At 42.1% G+C, this 22,916-nt stretch overlaps 1 protein-coding gene and 1 long non-coding RNA gene across 2 annotated transcripts in view; one reads left to right on the forward strand and one right to left on the reverse strand.

Annotated features, from left to right (window-relative positions):
- Positions 1–22,916, forward strand: part of LOC127571953 (uncharacterized) — a 167,161-nt gene that overhangs the window by 122,847 nt on the left and 21,398 nt on the right. The gene's annotated exons all lie outside the window — the stretch shown is intronic.
- The window catches only part of itpr1b (inositol 1,4,5-trisphosphate receptor, type 1b), a 440,649-nt gene that overhangs the window by 104,679 nt on the left and 313,054 nt on the right, over positions 1–22,916 (reverse strand). The window contains 2 exon segments of the mRNA XM_052018719.1: positions 1,404–1,568; positions 12,413–12,588. Coding sequence (XP_051874679.1) covers positions 1,404–1,568; positions 12,413–12,588 — 341 coding nt within the window.

Consider the following 22,916-nt stretch of genomic DNA (forward strand, 5'->3'; position numbering starts at 1 on the left):
GATGGTGGAAGATTGGAGGCTCGTGACTAGTGGTGTGCCTCAGGGGTCGGTGCTGGGCCCATTGTTTGTCATCTGTATCAACTATTTGGATAAGCATCTACAAGGCATGGTTAGTAAGTTTGCAGATGACACTAAATTGGGTGGTTACAGTGAACAATGAGGAAGGTTATCAAAAAATTACAGGAGGATCTTGATCAGTTGAGTAAATGGGTCAAGGAATGGCAAATGGAGTTTAATTTGGATAAGTGTGAGATGTTGCAATTTTGAAAGTCCTACCCGTATTTGACTTTCACAGTGAACACAGCACCCTGGGGAGTGTTGTAGAATGGAGGGACCTTGGAGTACAAGTACATGGTTCCCTGAAAGTGGAGTCACAGGTACACAGGGTGGTGAAGGTGGCTTTTGGCACGCTGGCCTTCATAAGTCAGGAGTATAAAAGTGGGGAGGTCATAGTGTGATTGTATAGGACACTGGTGAGGCCATAATTGTGTTCAGTTTTGGTTGCCCTGCTATAGGAAAGATGTTGTTAAACTGGAAAGAGTGCAGAAAAGATTTACAAGGATTTTGCCTGGACTTGAGGGACTGAGTTATAGGGAGAGGTTGGATAGGCTAGGACTTTATTCCTTAGAGTGTAGGAGACTGAGAGGTGATTGTATAGAGGTGTATAAAATCATGAGGGGCATAGATAGGGTGAATGCATTCAATCTTTTTAGTGTCGGGAAATCAAGAACTAGACAGCATAAGTTTAAGGTGAGAGGGGAAAACACTTAGGAGGAACCTGAGAGACAACTTTTGTTTTCACAAAGGGTGGTATGTATGTGGAATGAGCTGCCGGGGAAGTGGTTCAGGCAGGTACAACTAACAACTTTTTAAAGAGAGTTCTGGTCTACATACAGGTCTAGTTGACCCAAGAGAAACAAAGGACTGGTCCTGAAGAAGGGTCCTGACCCGAAACATTGACCACCTGCTTTTCTCCATGGATGCTGCCTGGCCTGCTGAGTTCCTCCAGCATCATAGTGTTTTTCAACTAGTTGACCCAATCTCTCCACAGGACAGTGCATCATCCCTTTTGGCAAGTGTACCATTTTTTTGTGTTATGGAGAAGATCAAAACTGTGCACAATGTGGGGTTAATTTGACATCTTTCAAAAAAAAAGCCAGAAGTGTGTGTAGAGGAGCACCCTTTTATGCTATGAGCCATTCCAAGTGGTGATACCACATGAAACCAATTAGATTGGAGAGGGGCCAACAATCTGATCTTCCTCATCTGAGTAGGAAATTAACTTGTTTCTCGGCTCTTCAATTCCAGTTGGAAGCTCATTATGGCCACAAGATAATCGGGTAATAAGACATTTGAGATTTTGTATTTAAAGTAAAATCAAATGAACCTGCCCAAATACATACCAGCAGACTGTAGAAGAATTCATGGGCAAAGAGTCCCATGACAGATATTAGTGTGTATACTAGATGATAGAGAAACTCCACATCCAGGACCATAGCCATGTAACCTTTAGTAAAAGTACCTCTGTTTCCCACAAAGCTGGTCAGAAATATTACTTTATTACCAACCTGTGAAGAAACAAAAATCATTGATCAATCATTCTATATCAAGAGGTATCAAATTACTGAGAACTTCCCTTAAGTGTTGCAATACATTAGCTGTACAGTAACTGACCCAAACTAACCAGCACTGACAGGTATCACAGTATTAACAACTACAATAATTAGTAATCCTTATTTACAAATTTCCTCTATTTGGAGAAAGTCTTTTCAATAATTTGCAGCTGAATTTAAAACTGGGACAAGTGAAATAAAAAATGTTTGAGACTACCGTGCTCTGTATACATATCTGTAAAAGTTTAGGGGAAAATTTTCCTTTTTAAGAAGCTAAGCAGGTTAACAGGACCAGATTCTGAAATCAACAACGCTGTAGATGTTGGAAATCTGAGACATAAACAGAAAATATTAGAAACACTCAGCAGGTGTGGCAGCATCTGTGGAAAGAGAAACAGAATTAGTGTTTCAGGTTCACTTTGTCAGACAGTTATGACAATACTCCTCAATCCACAGCAGCATACGTGACATGGGTTAGGCCAGAATGCTTCATGTTCAAAATATACTGGCTCCAAGCATAATGAACATTTTAAAAAAATACTGCAAAACAATTCATTTGAAGGATATATTATTTTACAAACTAAGTTCAGCAGCTCAAGTTCACACAGCAAAATTTGGTGGTACTTTTTAAAAAAGGATCCTAGGGCTTTTTGTATGATTATCTATTCCCATTAAGGCAGTCACCAAAAGGTCATCAGCGGCAAACTATTCTGGAGGCCACCTGGCTCCAGAACCCGAAATATTTTATTTAGTTTTGTTCCATTTAGACTGCACTGTAAAAGTACAATAATATACATATTAGAACGAATCCCCCATGCACAAGCTCATAGAAGCATTTAGCTCACCTGGCCTATGCTGATGTTAAAGCTCTGATCTAATTACTGCTCAACTCGCTGCTTCCACATCCCTCTAATCCCTCCACGTATGCATCATCTTTCCTTAAACGTATCAGCTACCCTGCGTGAGTGAAAGCTTGATCACTGCAAAGAAATGCCTCCTAAATTATTGAACTGATCTATTAACGGTTAGCTTGTATTTATGATCAATTAATCTGCAGCTCATGCACAAATGAAAATAATTTGTCCACAGTTGCTTTATGGAAATCCTTCACAATTTAAAAGACAAACATCATGACTCTTCTTCATATTCACCATTCCAGAGACAAGTCCATGTGCTCTTTCCCCAACTTCATTAACCTAGCATGCTAGGGACTTTGGTTGTGTCAGAGTGGCAGATCTTGTGGATGATTGGATATTATTCTTTATCTATATCCCAACACATTTAATTCGCCCTTTTCAAAAGAGAAGTTAAATAATAGAATAACAAATTTTCTAGTGGAATACAGTAAATTTATAGGGAGTGGGAACCAAGGCCTCAGTGTTAAAGGGAGCATATGAATCAGCACCCAATAAGTCAGATGGTGAATTATCAGGATTTCCTTGTGATTGGATAGCAGATTGAGAGTTTTATTGTAGTTGCATTACCTTAATTTTAGGTACACCCTTGTAAACAGTTTGTGCATTTGCCCAGAGCTTCAATATCTTGTTTCTATTATCAGATATTAGAATTCTTAAATTGTTTCAGTTGTCTGTTGCTGCAGTCAGTATGTGGCAGGATGGAGGATCAAAGGGACCTTGAAATGTGTGTTCACAAATATTTAAACATAGCAAGGCATCTGAAAAAGGCACAAGGGATGCTTTCTTTTTTAACAGAGGTGTACAAGAGCAAGGCGGTTATGCTAGAACTGTATACAATACAAACTAGGCCACAGGTTGATATTGCATACAGTTTTGTTCATCACAGTACAGAAAAGATGTGATTGCATCAAAGAGGGTGCAGAGGAGATTTACAAAGACCTTACCAGGACTGCAAAATTGTAGTTCCATATTAAGTTTGGATACACAAGTGTTGCTTTTGTTAGACTACAGGTGGCTGAATGGAGACTTAATTGAAGTGTTTTTTTAAAAAAAAACTTGAGCCTAGACAGACTAAATAGGAAAGACCAGGTCTATTTCCCTTGACATGGTGGGGCAGTGAGGAGTGCAGAGGTTTAATGTAAATCAGTAAAAGGATTAGAGGGGAGATGAGGAAAGCTTTTTCACCAGGGATGGTGGAAGTCTGGAATTTGCCGTGTAAAACAGGTAAAGACAGGAACATGCATCACATCTAAACAGTACTTGGATGTGTACTTCCAAAGACCTGCAGGGCTAGGGCCCCAGTGAAGGAAGGTGAGATTAGATTGGAGCGCCTTTGTTTTGACTGGCATGGACATAATGGGCAGCATGGCCTTCTGTTCGCGAATTATGCTGGCATCATGCATCGGGAACCAGAAGCACTCAGTGAGCAACCAACAGCTACCTTTATGGTGTGAGTATTTAGGCTGCTTCTCAATTGCTTATCTCACACATTTACCAGGTCTGCACTGATGCAGCATTTAGAAATTCTTGGCACATTCCTAATTTGGATCCATTTAGCTTCTCAAGATTATTGCACCTGGAGCAGAATGTACTACCCAGGTCTTCAGCCACATCCAAACAACCAATCATGAAAGAGAGAGAAAATGCCGGAGATACTCAACAGGTCAGGTTGGGCACTAGATGGTAAAAATCAACCTGATTTATGCTGATGCCCACCACAGCAGTGAATTCCTCTGCTACTGGTACCTCCCAGTGGCAGAGGGAGAAGGAAGGGGAATTGGGTTTAACTTTGATGTAGGTTCTACAACTTCAAGAGGCAAATAGTCTCAAAAGTCAGGAGCACCATTGAATAGTGCAAACCACCAGGATGAAGTTGAAGGGTTGTGGGGAAGAGTACCAGATGTGAACTGAGAGAAGCAGAAGAGCGTACCTGTGAATTAGTGGTTGCTTTATAGGTAATGACTTTACCAAGGGAGAATGGTCAGAGATGACTTTTCTGGAAGTGAGACCCTGATTGGTCTGATGAAAACCAAATCTCAAAAATATTTCCTCAAAGTAGAAACAAAACTTACTGGAGTACTCTAACTTTCAACCAAACACATCACCTGAGTGCTGGTAAGAGCATAAGACAACATTTTGTTTTGGTGGGGGGGGGGGGGGGGGGGGGGGGGGGGGCGGGAAGAAAGAGTGCATTTCTAATCTTATTGGATGAAACCCATCACTAAAATGAACCCATGAGCAATGGGGTCACATTTTAATCAGGGCAGAAGGTCATGGACCTGAAACATTAACTTTTTCTCTCTCCACAGATACTGTTCAGCCTTCTGAGTGACTCTGGCATTTTATTTCTATTTCCAGTTTTTTTCCCCATTGGCATTTTTATTTTTGATAATACTTTATAGGCCTGAATAATTAACCAACCTTTTGAAAGCAGGAGATTATTTAAAACCCCAGCCTGCTCCGCAGTTGATTTTTTAAAAAAATCTCAGTACTGGCACAAACTATGTTAAATGAAATCCAAATGGCAGAGGGAGTGCTTCTTTATTTGTAACTTGTGCAAATGTTACTTCCTTTCATGTGTAATAAGTCAAAACTAAATGTTGGAAACGCAGCAAATGAAGATCAGTAGTGTCAGTTCATTACCATGCCTAACACCACCCCCACATCATCCCACCCTGCCCCTCACCCAGCCGTCAGGAACCTTTGGAAAACAAATCCTGTGCCGGGAATATTTGTACCACTCTGAGGCTTTCTGAAGATATGATTTATTTTTAACAATAACATTGAAGGACTGTTGTGTGTAGTGACAGGTTAAAATAATTGGCTAGTGTCCTGCAACATCAACTGCCTGCCTTTTCTAGAAGACCCTTAGCACGAAGCCAGATATTTTGGGGGGTGGTGGGGGGGGGGGGGGGGGAGAATTTGTGTCACTTCTTATAAAGCTGTTGGTTTCCTTTTGCTGCTGTGGTTCTGATGTTGCCCAGTCACTTAATTTAGTCAAATGAAAACACAATGCTGTAAAGGCTTAGCTGGTCTGGATTTGCCAGTTGTGATGGGACTCATTCCAGAAGACTTGATCACAAGCTTGTCTCTAACTGCTGTGCTCTCTGCCTCCATCCCAAATTCCCTGCAACTTGCCATTAGTCATTTGTCTGCCATTTTTCCATGCCAATTGGAAACCCAATTAGCTTTTCTTGACTGCTATTCAAACTCCCTTCCCCCTCCCACCCCACCCTTCAATAATTTTGTAACTAATCAGCAAAAACATTTTTTTTTCCCAAGAACTTGGTTTAATGTCCCAATGCTTTCCCGCTTACTGCAGTGCCCTGATTAGTATTCACATCCAGGAGTTAAAGACTTATAGAGTCATAGAGCACAGAAACAGGCCCTTGAACCCAACCAGTCCATGCTGACGAAGATGCTCATCTAAACTAGTCCCATTTGCCTGCATTTGGTCAATATCCCTCTAAACTTTTCCTATCCACATACCTGTCCAAGTGCCTTTTAAATGTTGTTAATGTACCTGCCTCAACCACTTCCACTGGCAGCTCATTCCACATACTGACCACCCTCTGGGTGAAAAAGTTGCTCCTCAGGTTCCTATTAACTCTTTCCCCTCTTACCTTGAACTTGTGCCCACTAGTTCTTGATTCCCCAAACCTGGAAAAAAGACAATGTGCATTCACCCTATCTATGCTCCTCATGACTTTCGGACAATCCAGTTGGAAACCCTAAATAGGATGGCATTTGACAAGGATCGTCAGTAAGTGCTGATGTTTCATAAAGTATTGTGGAAGCATGCTCAATAGCTCAGTTTGATGGTCTCTTTCAAACTGGAAGATGTTAGACTTATTAAAAAAAATAAATTACAGGAGCAGGGAAGTAGACAAAGACCCTTATCAGTGATAGGGCAGAAGAAAATAAATGATCAAAGGGATAACAGTGCAAGGCAAAAATGGGGTGTTAAGGTAGAAGAAGCAATAAATAAGTTTGGTGGAGATGTTAATGTTTAAAGGGTGACCTAGAGAAAATGATATCAGTGGCTAAGTTTGAAAGCTGTGACGTGCCATCAATTTACTGAGACAGTGGGGTTGGGGGAAAAGTGCAAAAAAGATTAAGCTCTAGTTTTGTTACTTGGCTTTTGTAGGGTTTAGAAAAGGAAGGAAGGGCTCTCTGTTGCACAACACTGCTCTAACTTATTCATGAGCACATGGAGATTTAGAAGTGTTTAATATGGTTGAGTTCTGAGCTAACACAAACTCTTCTTTTGGGGGAAAAAAAGGGCACAAGTCTCCAGTGTTTAATCTGGCATTATCTTATACCCTTATGCAGTGGAAACCTTGGTGAACTAATGAGGAGCTATTTTATAGCACAGCTCCAGGGAATGCATTCACAATCTGTTCCTAATCATGTCATTTCTTTTTTCCCCCAGCTGGTGCCAAATACTTTTTGGCTGCAGGTTTTTGAAACAGTTATGCTGTGGGGTTCTCAAGGTGTTTGGAACCCTAGTGGCCCTAAAGGATGTGCCTTGAGTTTAGCAGCTTGCATTCATTACTTCCAGAGCATACCACAGTTTATAAATTATTTCACATAATTGCTACTAATAAAGTCCCGATAATACAGAACACAAGTGTTCAGTGGAAAAAAAATCCTTGGAACTCTGCCAGGTACAGAGGTGTTGGGCTGAATTGTTTCCTCTCTTCTGCAATCTCCATGATTCTAGGGTGCACTTGGTTCCTGAAGTAAAAATTCCTTTAAAATCTGGGGTGGGGCAAAGGAAATCAGTTAAAGATTACAGGGATTCATTTGAAAATGGTGTTTTTAAACTTGTTTTTTCCCTGTCCATCCCAATCAGACCACACCCACAACTCCCCCCCCTGCCCCTCAGAAAATGTCGGCACTTTGCCATATTAAATGGAAATGAAGTTAAAATGGGTGGTTCTGACCAACAGTGTAGCTATCTATAAAGTGTTGTCTATCCCATGCATTCAGAGAGACCAGCACCTAATGTCTGCACCGGAAATGCAGGGAAATTTCACTTCCCAATACAAGCCCAAGTGCCATTAAGCACAAACAGACCAGTCAATGTTAACCACTTCTTCCCACAGATACTGCCCTCCTGAATTGTTAACTATTTATCCCTTTCCATAGATACGGTCTGTTCTGCTGAGTATTTACAGCATTTTCTGGTTTTTATTTCATTTCCAGAATCTGTTTATTATTTTCATTCACACAAAGTGCTGATATAAAGAGGTCAAAGGAAAATATTTCAGAGTTTAGGGCACAGGGACTTAAAGGCACAGCCACTCATGAAGGAGCGATAAAGATCAGCCATTCACACCTTACTAGTACTGGAAGATTTCAGAGATCACAGAGAATTTTAGGGTGGGTGGAAGAAAGAAACAGAGGGGCAAGATGATGGAAGGGTTTGAAGACAATGATGAGAACTTTAATTCAAAGCACTGGTGAGTTGGAAGCTACTGTAGGTCAACAGGTCTGAACCAAAATTTATCCAACATGGCAGTCTCCATATTTCTCAATCTTTCCTCCTTTGTGTACCATCGTCTTAAGATTTTTCTGTGCAATTTAATACTTCAACATAAGCCACAAAACACTCTGGCTGATAAACCTTGAAAGTAGTTCAAAAACACACTAAACATTTACAAAAAAACTAATTAGAACTCTTACCATGATGTAGCAATGCCATAATACAATTTTGCTTTACTTCAGCTTGAAAAAAAACAAGTTACTCATGAGATTATGACGAACAAATTGCAATATCACAAGCAGCTGAGTTGATGAAATTAAGATCCCCAGAACTAAAATGATTTAAATTGCAAATTCTTCCAACTGTTTGCTATCCTAGAAGGAGGTTACAGCTTTCGGCCACAGTTACTGTTCTGCAGGTCAGGTGTGAGCCCAGATCAGAGTAGGTGTTAACAGCAGTTGGAATGATGTAGCAGAGGCCTGGATACTAGTCATTTCCTGGCGCAAGGAACAGTGTTTAGTGCATGGATAGTTTTTTTTATATGTATGAGATGTACCAGGCTCTGCCAATTTACATTGTATTCACCTGGCACTTGTGTTTGGCCATATAAACCTGGACTGCTTTGACCTCACAGTCCACACTTGTGCTTTCAAATGCATGAGAGAGAGGGGAACTAAATGGGCGTTCTTTTAAAAACAGTGTGAAGAATGCAGCCAAGGATAAAGTCATAGTGAATTTCTTTTCTGTTGCACTGGCTGTGTTTGATAGTCTTTATGTGAGACAAGGACTGTGGAGCAACATTACATGAATAAGCTTATGGCCTTGGTGGAAAGAGTGCAAGAGGCCAGAATGCCAGGAAATTTTATCCTGCAGAGGGTCAGAATACCTCTCGGCATATCTAATCAGTGCTTTATTCACTTATTTGCTATGGAGTATGTCTTGCTGGGCAGCACAGTGGCAGGGCTAGTACAGATGCTCCCTCACAGCATGGGTGATCCAGATTCAATCCTGACCTCGGGTGCTGTCTGTGTGGAGTTTGCCTGTACTTTCAAGTATTCAGAGGAAAACTCCTATCCACATTTGTTGAAGTTCAGTTGGACATCCTTATACTTCCAACTTCAACCAATACCAACATAACAGGATATTACTTTTAATGTAGAACTAATAAAACAATACTTCAACATGGTTAAAAGCCACTGCAGCAGGAAATTATTAAGTCATTTAAATCCAAGTTCACTCAGACTCAAGAATAAGCCTTACCAGTAAATAACAGCCAGCCTTAGTGAGCAGACACCTCAGTAAGCATGTCATGGATTGGAAAGAACAGAACGTGCTCAGCATATCACGAAAATCAGCTTTCCCTCCATGGACTCTGTCTAAACCTCACTGCCTCGGTAAAGCAACCAGCATTGATCCCTTCCACCCTGGGCATTCTCTCATCCTCTCTCCCATCGAACAGAAGATACAAAACCCTGAAAGCATGTAAAACCAGGCTCAAGAACAGCTTCTATCCTGCTGTTGTATGATTATTGAATGGACCTCCTGAGTGATCAGATGGACTCTTAACCTTACAATCCGCCTTGTCGTGGCTTTGCACCTTATTGTCTGCCTGCACTGCACTCTCTCTGCAACTGCTATATTCTGTTACTGCTTTTCCATTGTACTACCTCAATGTACTGATGTGATGAAGTGATCTGTAAGGATAGCAATGCAAAATGAAGTTTTTCCACCGTACCTCAGTACATGTGACAATAATAAACCAATTATGTACTCATTTCCTAACTTGCAGATGTTGGACTTTGCAACCTGTTCTGGTGGACAGTCCACAGATTGGAGGCAGAAAGCAGAGGGCAGCCTCAGAGCTCCAGAATCCCTCCCTCCCCCCCCCCCCCCCCCGGGCTGGTCCTTTTGGGCAGTGCGGTAGCACAGCAGTTAGCACCGCTGCCTCAACTCCAGGGACTTGGGTTCAATCTTGACTTTGGGTGCTGTCTGTGTGGAGTTTTCACACTCTTCTCAGGACCACATGGATTTCCACCAGGTGCTCCAGTTTTCTCCCACATCTAGGGGAGAAGGTTAATTGGCTGCTGTAAATTACCCTGTAATACAGGTAAGTGGCAAAAAGAATTGGAAGGGAATTGGTGGGTGCATTGGAGAATACAGGGAAATAAGGAGGAGGCAACGAGACCAATGGGATCGCTATTCTGGGTGCCAGCATGGACCTGTTGTGCCAAGTGACTTCTTCTGTGCTGTAATAAGTAGGAAAAATATCTGGCAGCGTGGTCTCCCCACAGATGAAGGTATCATGGCAGTAGGTACTGAAATTAGCCCAGAAGTGCAGGCAAGAAATGTGGTATTCGTGGACCACGAGAAAAAAACCTTCTGATGGTCTGCAACCAGCTGCTCGTTGAGGGAGGGGAAACCCTTCTCATTGATGAGGAAGCCCAAGTTAATAACAGGAGTCCTTATGGGGCCCCATGGATACAATCAATGACAGCCCACTCTACTGGGAAGACAGCAAGTTCCAGTTGCCAAGATGCCACTTAATCCTCATTGAAATGGAAGATGTAGGTAACCCTCCACGAATCCTGTGCCTGGGTGATCTCTGACGCTGGAGCAAATGGTGAAAGGTGGCAGAGGTCTGATGTAACTGCTCGGAAAGATCTGTGACAATTGAACACAAGCGGGAGGTTGCTCACTCCTGCTCCAACATATGCTAATGAAGGTGGAAATGAGCACTGTGCAAACATCTTGCAAACATTGTGCAAACACCTTGTGCAAACAGGTGACACTGGGAAAACACTGGGTGCACTGCGAAAAACAAATGTCCAGAAGTCCAATTTTATAACCGGAGGGATTTCAAACATAAATAGTCAATGCCAAGGCCCAAGAAACAGAGCCGAGTTAAAACACTCCAACAGGTATTCACATGCAAATGACCAGTGATAAGGTTTTAAAAGATGTGCAAAATGATTTTGGGTGTGATTGATATCTATGAAAAAAGTTGTTACATGCTCCAGTTTCAAGCTTTGCATTTCCTAGAGGATTCTTCAAACCGATTGATTGCTTCACCATTTTTTACTCTGCTCAGCCTTGTAAGGAACACCATGTCAGCAAAAGCCCAGATTATTGGAAACCCTGTTTATAAACTGTGCAAAGGTTGTAGACAGTTGTCAACAGGATGAATGGTAAAAGCCATTCCTTTGCTGTTCAGAGTAAAATGCTGCTTTAGTCCATTAGATTATTTCCAGCCACTCCTTTTGAACTTCTCCTCTACAGATCATTCTTGGGTGCAGCAAGTGGATCTGTTACCGAATCCCATTCTTACCCAGTACTTGTGTTTAACACTAACTGAGATGTATGTGAGAGAAGTGAAGCCTCTCTCCAGCTCTCTTCCTAGCCTGTCATGCTGGAGATCAGACACAAATGATCTAATCTCAGTAGCTCCCATCTTCACTTGAACCCCAATGTTCCAGCTGCGATAAAGAATGCACCACGAAGACAATGGATATACTCTTCTGCTTCATGACAAATTATTTCGGACACCAAATAGTATTTGAAAAGTAATAAAATATACAGGTGCAAAACACTTAAAATCTCTTCTGGATTAATAAAATTCCATTTTAAAACTAAGATTGTAGAACCACGACAATATTATTACTTCTTTTCCTGAAAATCTTGATTGTTCCAGGAGTATGGTTTTGACCTTTTATCTGTAATTGTGTGCAAAGATTGGGTCTGAGAGGCAAGGTATTCCTTCAATTAATTCATCAGAGGAAAGTCTTTGTCCCCGTTCCTCCCACCAACCCCCCCCCCCCCAATGTTCATATATTCACTCCAAGATGTCACTAAATAGGAGCCACAGCTGCCTTGCTTACACACCAAGGCCCAAGGACCCAACCTAGCTGGTAGTCACACACACGACCAGTGATAAGGTCTTAAAACCTGCGTTTTCACATCAACAACAAATTTATAATAAAAATGGAAAACGCTGGAAATACTCAACAGGTTGGGGAGCATCTGAGAGAAGAGAAACAGATTCAATGTTTCAGGTCCAAGATGCTTGGTCAGAAACATTAACTTTGACTTGAATCGTTAACTGTTTCTCTTTCCACAGATGTGGCCTGATCAGCTGAGTTTTCTAGCATTTTATGTTGGATTTCCAGTATCTGCAGTTTTTTTTGTGATTTCCAGTTTTAGTTATAAAGCACTTCTAATGTAGCAAAATGCCTCAGATTCCTTCATAGAAATGTGGCCAAATAAAAAAATTGATTCAAGGCACAAAAATCAGGGTAGGCAAACAAATACTTGACCAGAGGCAGGTTTTCAGGACAGTGTTTAAAAAAAGGGTGCATTTACCCATAAAGTGTTGGCATAAATGTAAATGAAATACTCACATTAAATGCTCCCAACAAATACAGGGTTGGCTCCAAGCCAACTGAGAATATAAGGCGCAAAATTGTAGAGGCAATCAAAGCTCTGATACCATGGGGTTTAGGAAGGGCGATCACAATGGCAAGAGATATACACACTGCTGTCCATAGTAGGCCCGATAAATGTGCCTCCAGTGTACCTATACACAAAAGAAATCAGTCAGTTTTAGATACAGAACTGCCACTTGCACACATCTCACAAGAGGTTAATTGCAAGTCACTAAACTCAACTGTGTAACTGTGGACAGGAATTTCCTATTACACAGTATTTTGATGAGAACAGTACACTTCAACTATTCACAGAGGAAACTCCCATCCACATTTGTTGAAGTTCAGCTGGACATCTTTGTACTTCCAACTTCAACATAACTGGATATTATTTTAATGTAGAACTAAAACAATATTTCAACATGTTTACAAGTCACTGGATCATGAAATTATTCAGTCATTTAAATCCGTTTCATTCAGACTCAAGAATAATGCTTATCAGCAAGTAAGAAATCAGAACTGCAAAAGATCTGTACCATTGTTAACTTGGTCATAAGATAGAAGGTCTAACCAGTGGACTTCTCAACCACTCAGGTTATTCAATCATGCAGAAATAAGGGAGTATGGTTTTTAAAACAAATCTCCCTTCCCTCCAGCTTTCTCTCTTGCTACAAGCAGAGGAAGAAAATAAATATTTACTGTGCAATGTGGTGTTAAACTTTATTCAGTGTGGGTAATGGAACATGGGGCCCAGCACGTAATGCCTACTAAATCTATCAGAATTAAAAAAGCCTATTGACAGGTCATCCACCACATTGCTCCTGGCAAGTCAGATATGCATTTCTTTTGCAACCACAGGAATGTTACACTTTGCAATTGTCTATGTATTATTCTGCTGCATGTCTTTAAACATTACAAGTTCTAATTGTTATTTAGGAAACACTGGATGTATTTAATTATTTTTCAGACAATGGGGCAAGGGATAAGTAAAAAAAAGATTAAGAGGCTATTGATTATGGCTTAGACTTTTCTCTAACACAATGGTCAATGGAAGTACAGAAGGGTGGGATTTCTCCCAGCCTTACACTCTTATGAAAAAATAAGGGTGTTAGTACAGTTTCATGTTTTTGAAAGGTATCCTACAGCATTCTCACCTGCATTTCAGAGCTCACCACTGGTTAAGCAGGTTAGATATCCACAGCTGCTGTCAGAACCACTCATCTGTGACTATAATTGAAAGTTGACAGAGACAACAGAATTCCAGCAATCAGGATATCCTGATTTCTCACTCCGCTCTCCATTAGAATGTTTGTATCACTATTTGAATGTTGTTCCCTATTTCCATTGGCCTACAAATGGCAGATGTCCTTGGTACAAAGGTGTAGACTGTATTACTAATTGCTAATGACAGGAACAATATTACATTATAACACTGTCACTACCAGCTAATTTAATTAACTCATCAACTATTTGCTTGGAGCTTCTGGCATGGGGGGGGAAAGGTAACTGCCTTTAAATTAAATAAAATTAATAGATCCCCTTGCTATATTCCATTTTTATCAAGCAACTCTCCAGAAGATGGAGTGGAAACAAAAGAACATGACCCTGCATGCAGTACTATAGCAAGGTATAACACATGGATGAAAACTTCATATCTGAAATGGAGCCAGATTGGAGCCAATGAATGTCAATAAACACAGGGTCAATAGATGAACAGGAGTTGGTATCAGAAGTACAGCCTTTCGGCTGATACATTAACAAAGCTACATCTGTCCTTTCTGGCAGCCGAAAACAAACACAAATGCACAAATTTAATGAGCAAGGAAGTACTCCCATATACCCTGGCTAGTTAATATAAATTCCCATACATTATATGTCTTTCTAACATTGCAAATTGTGGAAGCTTATTGTGCATAAATTGCCTGTGCCATTCCCCACAAGATATTTCTTCAGAATTGAGAGAGATTTGGAACAACCAGAAATTATGAACTGCACTGTAAGATATCCTTTCTTCCTTCCATATCAGCACCTCCTCCCACTCTACTGTCTTCATCAGGCTACCTGCTGAACACTCTATATTTGATGAGAATTTTTTTTTCTCCCATGATTATCAATTACACTGTCTTCAACCTTCACCACAAACTTCCTTCCCTGGCAACTAGTTGATCTCCCGGCCACTGTTAAAAGCTCAGTCTTTTTGCCATCTCCTTCCTAATTGATCTTGACCGAGTTTCTGAATCCATTTCCTCTCCAGACTGTTTACTTTCATCCCATAATAATGTCTACCTCTGCCATATAATTGCTGCTCTCAGTCTCCACCCCACTCATCCAAAGCTCTGTTGCTCCTATTTAATCTCACAGCAACTTCACTTAATCTATTGGCCATGCTGATCGACTCACATTGGCTCCTGGTCTGGCTCTATCTCAGATTTAAAACGTTTACATCCATGTGTTGTATCGTGCTGCAGCCTTGCCCCTCCTTATCACTGTAACCTCATCCAACTCCATAATACTCCACGAAATTCATTTACTTCCAATTCTGGCTTCCCTGGTAGCTTAAATTTCCTTCACCCCATCATTTGTGGCTGTGCCTTGGCCCCAAACATTATGTCCTTCCCTGAATCCCATTGCCATCCCCTTTCCTTAAGATGGTCTTTAAAATGGTCTTCATTGACCAAATGGTAGTTCTCCACAGAGCTCAGTGTCCAGTTTTACTTGAAGAAGATCCTATGAAGAAGCAAGGGATGTTTTACAATGTCAGTGCTGCAACATAATTGCACATTCTCATTGCCCACTATGTCAACACTTGAAAATTAGGGAGTATACAAACTGAGTCCAGCCTTCTCACTCCAGAATCCATTGCTCCTAAAAAAAAATCACTATTCCCAATCAAAAAAAATACATTTGGTTGACAAAACTGAAGAGCAACTTGAATTCTGACAGAAAGGAAATGCATGTTAGACATGACGTAGATTTTATTACAGCACTGTGTGAACCTACCTAAAAGCTCAACCACAAAGTTAACATCAGAATGAAAATGTACTTTGAAACTCTTGAAATGAATAATAAATTCAATGCAGATTGCTTTTCAAGTGTAGATTATATACTGTGCATATGGTTTGGGGCAGGGCAAGTGTAAAATGCATAGTTCAGGACAGTGAACCCACTAGAGCACTCCTGCCTTGTGCCATCGATTCAATCCTCAGGATAGAATATTTACAGCAGCCCTCTACAGACAGTGTTGAAGTAGCAGGAAGATGTGCACAGAAGCTTCTTGGAAAGAGTTTAAAGAGCATTCATGTCAGTTCTTCTGCAAAGTGCAAAAGCAATTTGCAGATAAGCATGTATACGTGAATAAGTGCTGCAATTGCTCAAATAAGCCAATTAGAAGATTCATTAATTGTGTCATCAACTTTACAATGGGCTAGAGCATACAACTGTCCTGTACCGTTAACTTCTTTTAAGACTATTTATAAGTTCATGAGAAATTAAGTCAAAAATTAATGAATAATTTCCCTTTCATCCAAGCTGAATTGGCTTTTGGCTATTATCTTCATGTCAAAAGTCAGCCCAAGTCCAGTTTTTTTCTGAAGGGGGCACTGATTAAAATAAGAGAATTCCCCAACTTTGATGACGGCAGTCAACAGGAAGAACAGATTCATGAAAACGCAACAGTTTCAGTTCCTCTCTACTAGAGAGAAACGTGCTGCAAACATTTAAATAAAACCAATCATTTCTGTAAAGGACTAGTCAAGGAGTGCTCAGTGAATAAAAATATTCATTAATCAAAGTACCTTTAATCAAAAGTCTCATTTAAAATGACTATATTTCCTGCATGATGATAATGACTAGATTTCAAAGAGAGCTCATGGGTTGAAAAGCACTTGGAAAAACAATACCAATCCAAGGTTTTTCTTAAAAATCAACCTTCTGGAAAAATTTCTGGGATTGGCTTATTTTGGATTCTGTAAAACTATTTTAAATTAACAGATAAAGAACAAGCTTATAGATTCATAGAATTATAAGCACAGAAATAGACCCTTCAGTCCAACTCATCCATGCCGACAAAGATGCCTATCTACGCTAATACCATTTGCATGTGTTTGGCCCATATCCCTCTGAACCTTTCCTATCCATGTACCTGTCCAAATGTATTTTAAACATTGCAATTGTACCCACCTTTGGCAGCTCATTCCGTATACTCAACACCCTCTATGTGGAAAAACATGCTACTAGATCCTTTTAAATCTTTCTCTTCTCACCTTCAGTTTCAGACTCCTCCACCCTGGGAAAAAGACTGCCACCATCTACCTTACATATGCCCTTCATAATTTTATTGACCTCTAAGGTCACCCCTTCGTCTCCTTTGCTCCAGGGAAAAATCATCCCAGCATATCCAGTCTCTCCTTGTAACTCAAGCCCTCCAGCCCAGGCAACATCCTTGTGAATCCTTTCTGCACCCTCTCCAGCTTTAACACATCCTTCCCATAGTGTAGCAAGAAAAGCTACACAGTGCTTCACCTGCGGCCTAACCAACATTTTGCACGACTGTAACATGTCTCTTCTATTCAATGTCACAGCTGATGAAGGCAAGCATGCCACATGCCTTCTTCACCACCCTGTCTACCTGCATTGCTACTTTCAGGGAACCAAGTACTTGTACTCCAAGGTCTCTCTGTTCAACAGCATTCCCCAGGACCCTAACATTCACTGTGTATGTCCTGGCCTGGTTTAACTCCCCAAAATGCATCATTTTGCATCCGAGTTAAATTTCACCTGCTATTCCTTTGCCCACTTTTCTAGTTGATCAATATCCTGTTGGAACCTTAGATGACTCCTTCACCGTTGACAACTCCTTCACTGTCGACAACACCACCAATTACTGCCTGGTGTGTCTCAGAGCTGCTCATGTTGGTCAAGACTTGGGCTGAATGGTTGGCTCATTGTCAAAAATCTGAATTCAGCCTGTGACGTAGTGACCACTGTATTTTTCAACTCGTAGCTGGACCAGAGCTCTGTGCCTGAAGTTAGGTGCAAAATGGTGCATGCATTTCAGATGTACTTGGCTGTGTTACAACTCTTAGTCAAGTATTCATGCTTAAAGACACCAAGGGCTTCCATGTACCACTAAGCCCAGCATTTGCCAACAGGTCCCAGATGAGGAAGATCAGGAAATGAAAATATTCAAGGCCTGATAGCCAGGAGGCTTGCAACATTCAGTGGAACTGTAAAAAGAGTAAAAGAAAGCTGCTTTGTTGTGAAGCTGTTCAAATGCAGTTTTAAATCCTTGAAATGATCCTCAATATCCATAGCCATTTTGAATGGTGGTGCACCAGACTGCAAAAACACACTGTAAAAGATGCACTTTTCATTTCATTTCTGCTTTTTTTGGGGGGGGGGGGGGTGGTGGGTGGGTAGGATTATGGGTATTGATCCCAAGCCCAGCTTTTATTGCCTACTACCCTTGAGAAAGTAGTGGTGGGCCACCTTCTGGAATCACTGCAGTATTTCTGATAATATAATGCTATTGGGTTGGGAATTCTAGGATTTAAACCTGGGAGTGAAGAACTGGTTAAAATACATTTCCAAATCAGGATGGTGTGCAACTTGAAGAACGTTCTGGCGTTCCCATGTGGGGCTGCTTGTCCTCCTAGGCGGGAGAGCTCATGCCTTGCAAGATGCTGTTGGCGTAGCCTTGGCAAGTTACTACAGTGCATTTTGTAGATGGTGTACACGGCAGCCAAATGTTCAGAGTATATGATAATATGCTAGTAAAGTTGGCTGCTTTGCACTGGACGTTCCAAGCTTCATGTGTGATGGAGATACACTCATCAAGGCAAGCAGAGAGCATTCCATCACAGAGACTGCAGCTGCTGGGATTTGGAGCAAACAAAAAGAGCTGCTAGAGGAACTCAGCAGGTCAGGTAGCATCAGTAGTGAAAAATTGACAGTAGACGTTTCAGGTTGAGACATTTCACTTGGATTGCTTTCAGTCTGCAGTCCAGATGAAGGGTCTCAATCTGAAATGTCGACTGTCCGTTTCCCTCCACAGGTGCTGCCTGACCTGCTGAGTTTCTCCGGCAGCTCATTTTTGCTCCAGCATTCCATCATTATCCTGACTTATGTCATGTAGTTCACACAGTCTTTGGACTGTCAAAAGATTAATCACTCACCTCCAGATGATCAGCCTCTGAGCTGCTCTTGTAGTTATGTAGCAAGTTTAGTGCAGTTTCTGGTCAGTGTTGACATTGATAGTGGGGTCTCTACATTGGTAGAGACTGAAACTCTCCAGTCAGGCACCCCTAGGACGTGACTGGTGCCAAACCACAGAAGTTACCCCTTGATCATCTTCCTCTGAGCAGAATAGTTCTTTTTAAGTATGGTAGGGCAGTTTTGGGAAATGAAAGCTGGAGGGTTCCAAGGCTTGAAGTTTCTGCAAGTCGGAAATGCTGTCAGCTGAGGTGGCAAATGTTGCACAGGTAGGTTAATTAGCTACGGATTAGTACAGATCTTAGTTAGTTTTAGATCTTAGTTAGAATTAGTTAATTAGAACAGATCTGTACTACAGATTCAAAACATGCCAGACCACAGGAGTTGCCGGACCAGAGAATTTAATAATACCACTTAATATTGAGAGGGGGAATTAGACTCTCTTATTGGAAATGATTGATGCCTGGGACTCCTGTGGCACACACCTTGCTTGCTACTAATCAGATCATGTCTGAATGAAGTCTAGGTTGTGCTGCATGCAGGCATAGCCTGGAACATTAGCTGAGGAGCTTTGAGTATTGGCAACACAGTGCTCAAAACCAACAACCATCCTCATTTTGATCTTATGATAGAAGGAAGTTCACTGATGAAACAATTGGCCTGGGACACTGCCCTGAGGAACTCCTGCAGTGATAGCATGGGGCTGGGATGACTGACCTCCAACTACAAACATCATCCTTTGTGCAAGATCAAATTCCAACCATTGGAATGTTTTTCCTTGATGCCCATTGACTTCAGTTTAATTAGGGATCCTTGATGTTATTGAAGGAGTTAACTAAGGTAGCTCAGCAACAAGTCTTATTAATGGTTCCAGTAAGGTAACATTCCTTGATCTGGGACTGCTGCAATAACGATGATTGATTTGATGAACTGACGTGAGATGAAAACAATGCAGGATGTTTGCAAGAACAAGAAATAAGCCTACTTATTTTCTCTGTAGGGATCAGATCAGAGTTTGTCTGGATCGGCCTTCCTGCATGCTCTAGAATAAATGATCATGTATCCCAAGAGACCAAGTTGAGTCCTGGTTCCTGACCTCCCACATCATTTCTGCCAACTGTGCCAAATCATCTTGTGACAGTGGATTAAATCAATCATCAGTTCTGCAGTCCCAGACTAAGGAATGTTCCTTTACTGGAGTGGCTTAATGAGGCTTGTTGCTCAGCTAACTTGTTTAACCCCTTCCCCACATTGACTAAAATGCTGCCCTGATGTCACTGGCAGTCATATTCATTCAGCCCTTTGGTCCATACTTGCAGGTGGAACTGCACAGTCTGATAAGAGACCCTGGAGGCAGCAAGGCTGGACAGGGACCCAAATTCCATCTGGGCACAAGAGCAGAGGTGGAGGGCAAGATGTATTCCACAGTTGGAGCTGGCGAAGAGACGAATGGGAGGAAAGTGAGTGACACTGACCCCCCAGCACTGAGTGGAGACCCCCATGTGTTTGTCACAGCATCATTAGGGGCCAGCTGGGAAGAATGTTAATAGACATGGGAGCCTTGATGTCACTGACTGCTTGTGACTGGCGTGTTATGAATGAAGTTGTAACCTAGCTGGGATAGGTGGAAAAGGCACAATTAAATGAACCAACCTTGCTGGAATTGGGGGCTGTGAAGTTATGTGCAAATATATATTGGGAACAAACCTGATGGATTGCCTACAATCTGTAGTGAATATCCAGGCCCAGAGGTTGACCATGGCTGGACCCACCAAGTACCTTGGGGGGTCTGATCTCATCTGTATGGCATTGAGTGGCCACAGTAGAGTGGCCCAGCTGTACAAGATCCCTTGATAGCAGTATGGAGCGTGGGGCCAATTTACATGACTGACCACTGGAACTTATGTCACAAGAAAAAAAATGGCCTGACAGGCGTAATGTGTCTCAACACCGTAACCAGAACGTCCACAGGCTTGGCAATCCGCAGTAAAACCCGAGACACCTGCCACAGTGGGGGAGGTAACAGAGGAGTTACAGGCATGGAGCAGTAAGGGGAATGCATTCCACCGGCAACTCACCTATCTGGGCGGTAGGGAAGCCCAATGCATTCTATCACCTAGTTATCGATTACATTGGCCTGAACCAAGTGACATCTCATATCCACCCTACAGCAGCTGGAACAGTGACAATGTTTATTCCCTTATGACTACAGAAGATTTACTGTCCTCAATACCGCCAATGGATTCTGCTCAATTCCCCTTGCAGAAGAATCATGGAACAGGGTTGCTTTTGTCATGGGTAACTGGGAATACAACCACAATACACCCAGAACACAGAGGCAAAGGCTAAAAGTGAAAAAGTCTCTGTCAGACTAGGCCTTGACCTCCTAGGACTGCAGTACAGGGTAACACAAGGAACTGACAACTTCCCGATGACTGAGAGGAAGCCGTGAGACTGCTGCCTGGATGGTGCATGGAGCACGAAAGATCTTGGGCCTGTTTAACTATTGCAGGAACTTCTTCAAGGGTAGCACAATGGCACAGCTGGTAGAGCTACTGCCTCACAGCGCCAGAGACCCAGGTTCAATCCTGACCTTGGGTACTGTCTGTGGAGTTTGTATGTTTTCCCTGTGACCACGTGGATTTCCTCCAGGTGCTCTTGGTTTCTTCCAGTTGATTGCCCACTGTAAACTTTCCCTAGCATGTAGTGACAGGCAGAATCTGGGGATAAATCTGGAGAGTTGACAAGAATGTAAGGAGTAGAAAGAAAGGGATTAATGCAGTGTAAATAGGCGGTTGATTGTGGGTATGGACTCGGTAGGCCGAAGGTCTGTTTCATGACTCTATGAGCTCCTGCAGGATCTGACAAAAGGGAGGAAACCTTCTCACAAGCTGAAATAGTTCTGCATTGGAACACATTCCTGGGAGGAGAAGAGACATGGACAGCGAGTGCGACAGTGCAAGGGAAAGATGGAGGATGGAGAAAGGACACAAGGTACACTGTATACAACAGAATGGGCTAACCATCCACCATAGAATAAAGGCAACATCAAGGAGGGTGACAAAGTACTGATGGTGGCTATGGACAAGGCACAACATTGCTAAGTACTGTCAGAAGCCTTTGACAGGTTCCCAACACAACTTTGGGAAGCAAGGTAGGGACCAGCTTTCCCACTTGTCCTAGGACCAGAAGGAAGACTCAGATCAACTTCACAGGTCCCATCCCACCAGATCAAGAGAAGAAATTCTGTTTGGTAACAACAGACCAGTGCACAGGGTGCATGGTGGCCTTTTACCAGAGTGGCAAAGTTGCTGACAGGTGTGGTAGTGCCCCAGTAAGGGGGTAGTGCAGTGGGATACTGATCAACAGGTACTCTTTATTGCAGGCATCATTAAGGAAACATGCACACATTCCCCATCGCCCCCAGAGCTCAGGAACAGTGATACCGATAAACAAGACCCCGAAAACCACCCTACAAACATCTATCAGTGAGATGAGCCAAGGATGGGTAGAATAACTCAAGGACATCGATAGGACTGGAGGAAGCTCCAAACAGACTAACCCTAAAAGAGGTGATTACTGGAGGAGTAATGAGACTCATTCGGAATGTGGTGACCAGTAGTGAAGACACTGGACCTGCTGGAAAAGATCTGGACCTCTGAGGGAATTACACCGACAGCTGAATGAATTTCAAATGAGAAGTTAGGGGCCAACCGATGATGTGGGGCTTGGACTGAGCCTTTGCAGACAAAAGGAGCAGGACATTCAAAGTGGGAGATGAAGGAGTAGCAGGGTGGGGTGACGGTGGAGATACTTGCAGCAGAAGCTGGTTTTGCACAGTGACGGCCAGGTCCTCGTGAAGCGAAAATGACTAATTGGATAAAAGGGGCACTGGAAATATTGGTCGAAATTTAAACCCATAAGTTTTTGCCTATACAGAGAGCTTTCTGGATGACAGGTTGGTTTGTGTTGAAGGTTCCTTGGAGGAATGAGACTCCATGTTAATGTGGGAAGATTGATCACATCACCTGCAGCATAACCATTTTCTGAATGAAAAGCCAGGAATTGCGAGAGAACCACACCTGATACACAATGCAACAAGCTACTGCGTCAAGGGAAGGTAAACGTCAGAGTCTGCATCTGGTGCACACATGATGGGAAGTGGGAGGAACCTGCCCAGCAAAGAAAGAGGGAACCAAACTCTTCCGGACCTTGGAAGGGGAAAAGGGAAAATATGTCTTAACCACACACTTCCTGATAAGCCTGCAGG

Source organism: Pristis pectinata, chromosome 6, assembly GCF_009764475.1.
Source record: "Pristis pectinata isolate sPriPec2 chromosome 6, sPriPec2.1.pri, whole genome shotgun sequence".
Classification (NCBI taxonomy): Eukaryota; Metazoa; Chordata; class Chondrichthyes; order Rhinopristiformes; family Pristidae; genus Pristis; species Pristis pectinata.